The 667-nt window shown below is 74.8% G+C and overlaps 1 protein-coding gene across 1 annotated transcript in view; it reads right to left on the reverse strand.

The window, feature by feature from the left end:
* The window catches only part of SCLY (selenocysteine lyase), a 68600-nt gene that overhangs the window by 52634 nt on the left and 15299 nt on the right, over positions 1 to 667 (reverse strand). Inside the window, exon 10 of the mRNA XM_004674747.2 lies at positions 481 to 562. Within this exon, the coding sequence (XP_004674804.2) occupies positions 481 to 562 (82 nt within the window). The remainder of the gene's footprint in view (positions 1 to 480; positions 563 to 667) is intronic.

A 667-nucleotide genomic window follows, 5' to 3' on the forward strand; every position in this document is an offset into this window, starting at 1 on the left:
GGAACCCCAGCCTGGCCGCGGCCCCCGGGTGGGTGGGGAGAGCAGGGATGCGACCGGCTGGGGCGATTCCGCGCAAAGGGGACATGCCTCGAGGTCTCTCAGGACACCAGGGACACGGGGGGGCCAGCAGCAGCCCAGCAAGGCCCCGACCCGCAGCCCGGGGCGGCAGGAGACACCCCGCCCCCCGAAACACTGGGCGGCGTGGCCGGGGCTCATAGGCGCAGGCCCAGGTCAGGGCACGGCAGTGCGGCGAGGCTGGGAGGCAGCGGCCTGCCCCAAGGCAGGTGCGACCTGCCTTCTGGCCACGGGGGTCTGGGCCCACCCAGTGACCACTGGGTCAGGAGGGACAAGGATGGACCCAGCAGCCACCGGTCTCAACCCACGGGAGCAGCCGCCATTAGCGGTCAGCTCGTCAGTCCCCCCGGCCGCGCCCAGGCAGCTCGGCCAGGGCCTACTGGCACCTGGGCCCTGGGCCGGCACCTGGCCGTGGCTCCCAACAGCGGTGACCAGAGGCTCGCGGTGGGGGTGGCCGGGGGGAGGCGTCTCCCGGACCAGGGCGCCCCTGGGGAAGAGGCGGCACACAGCTCTGGCGAAAGCGGGCGGCGGTGCGGCCAGTCTGCCAGAGCCACCCCTGGGCACGCCGGGGCGTCACCGGGCACCCTGGGCC

This window comes from Condylura cristata, unplaced genomic scaffold (genome assembly GCF_000260355.1).
Source record: "Condylura cristata isolate star-nosed mole 26May11 unplaced genomic scaffold, ConCri1.0 scaffold00002, whole genome shotgun sequence".
Classification (NCBI taxonomy): domain Eukaryota; kingdom Metazoa; phylum Chordata; class Mammalia; order Eulipotyphla; family Talpidae; genus Condylura; species Condylura cristata.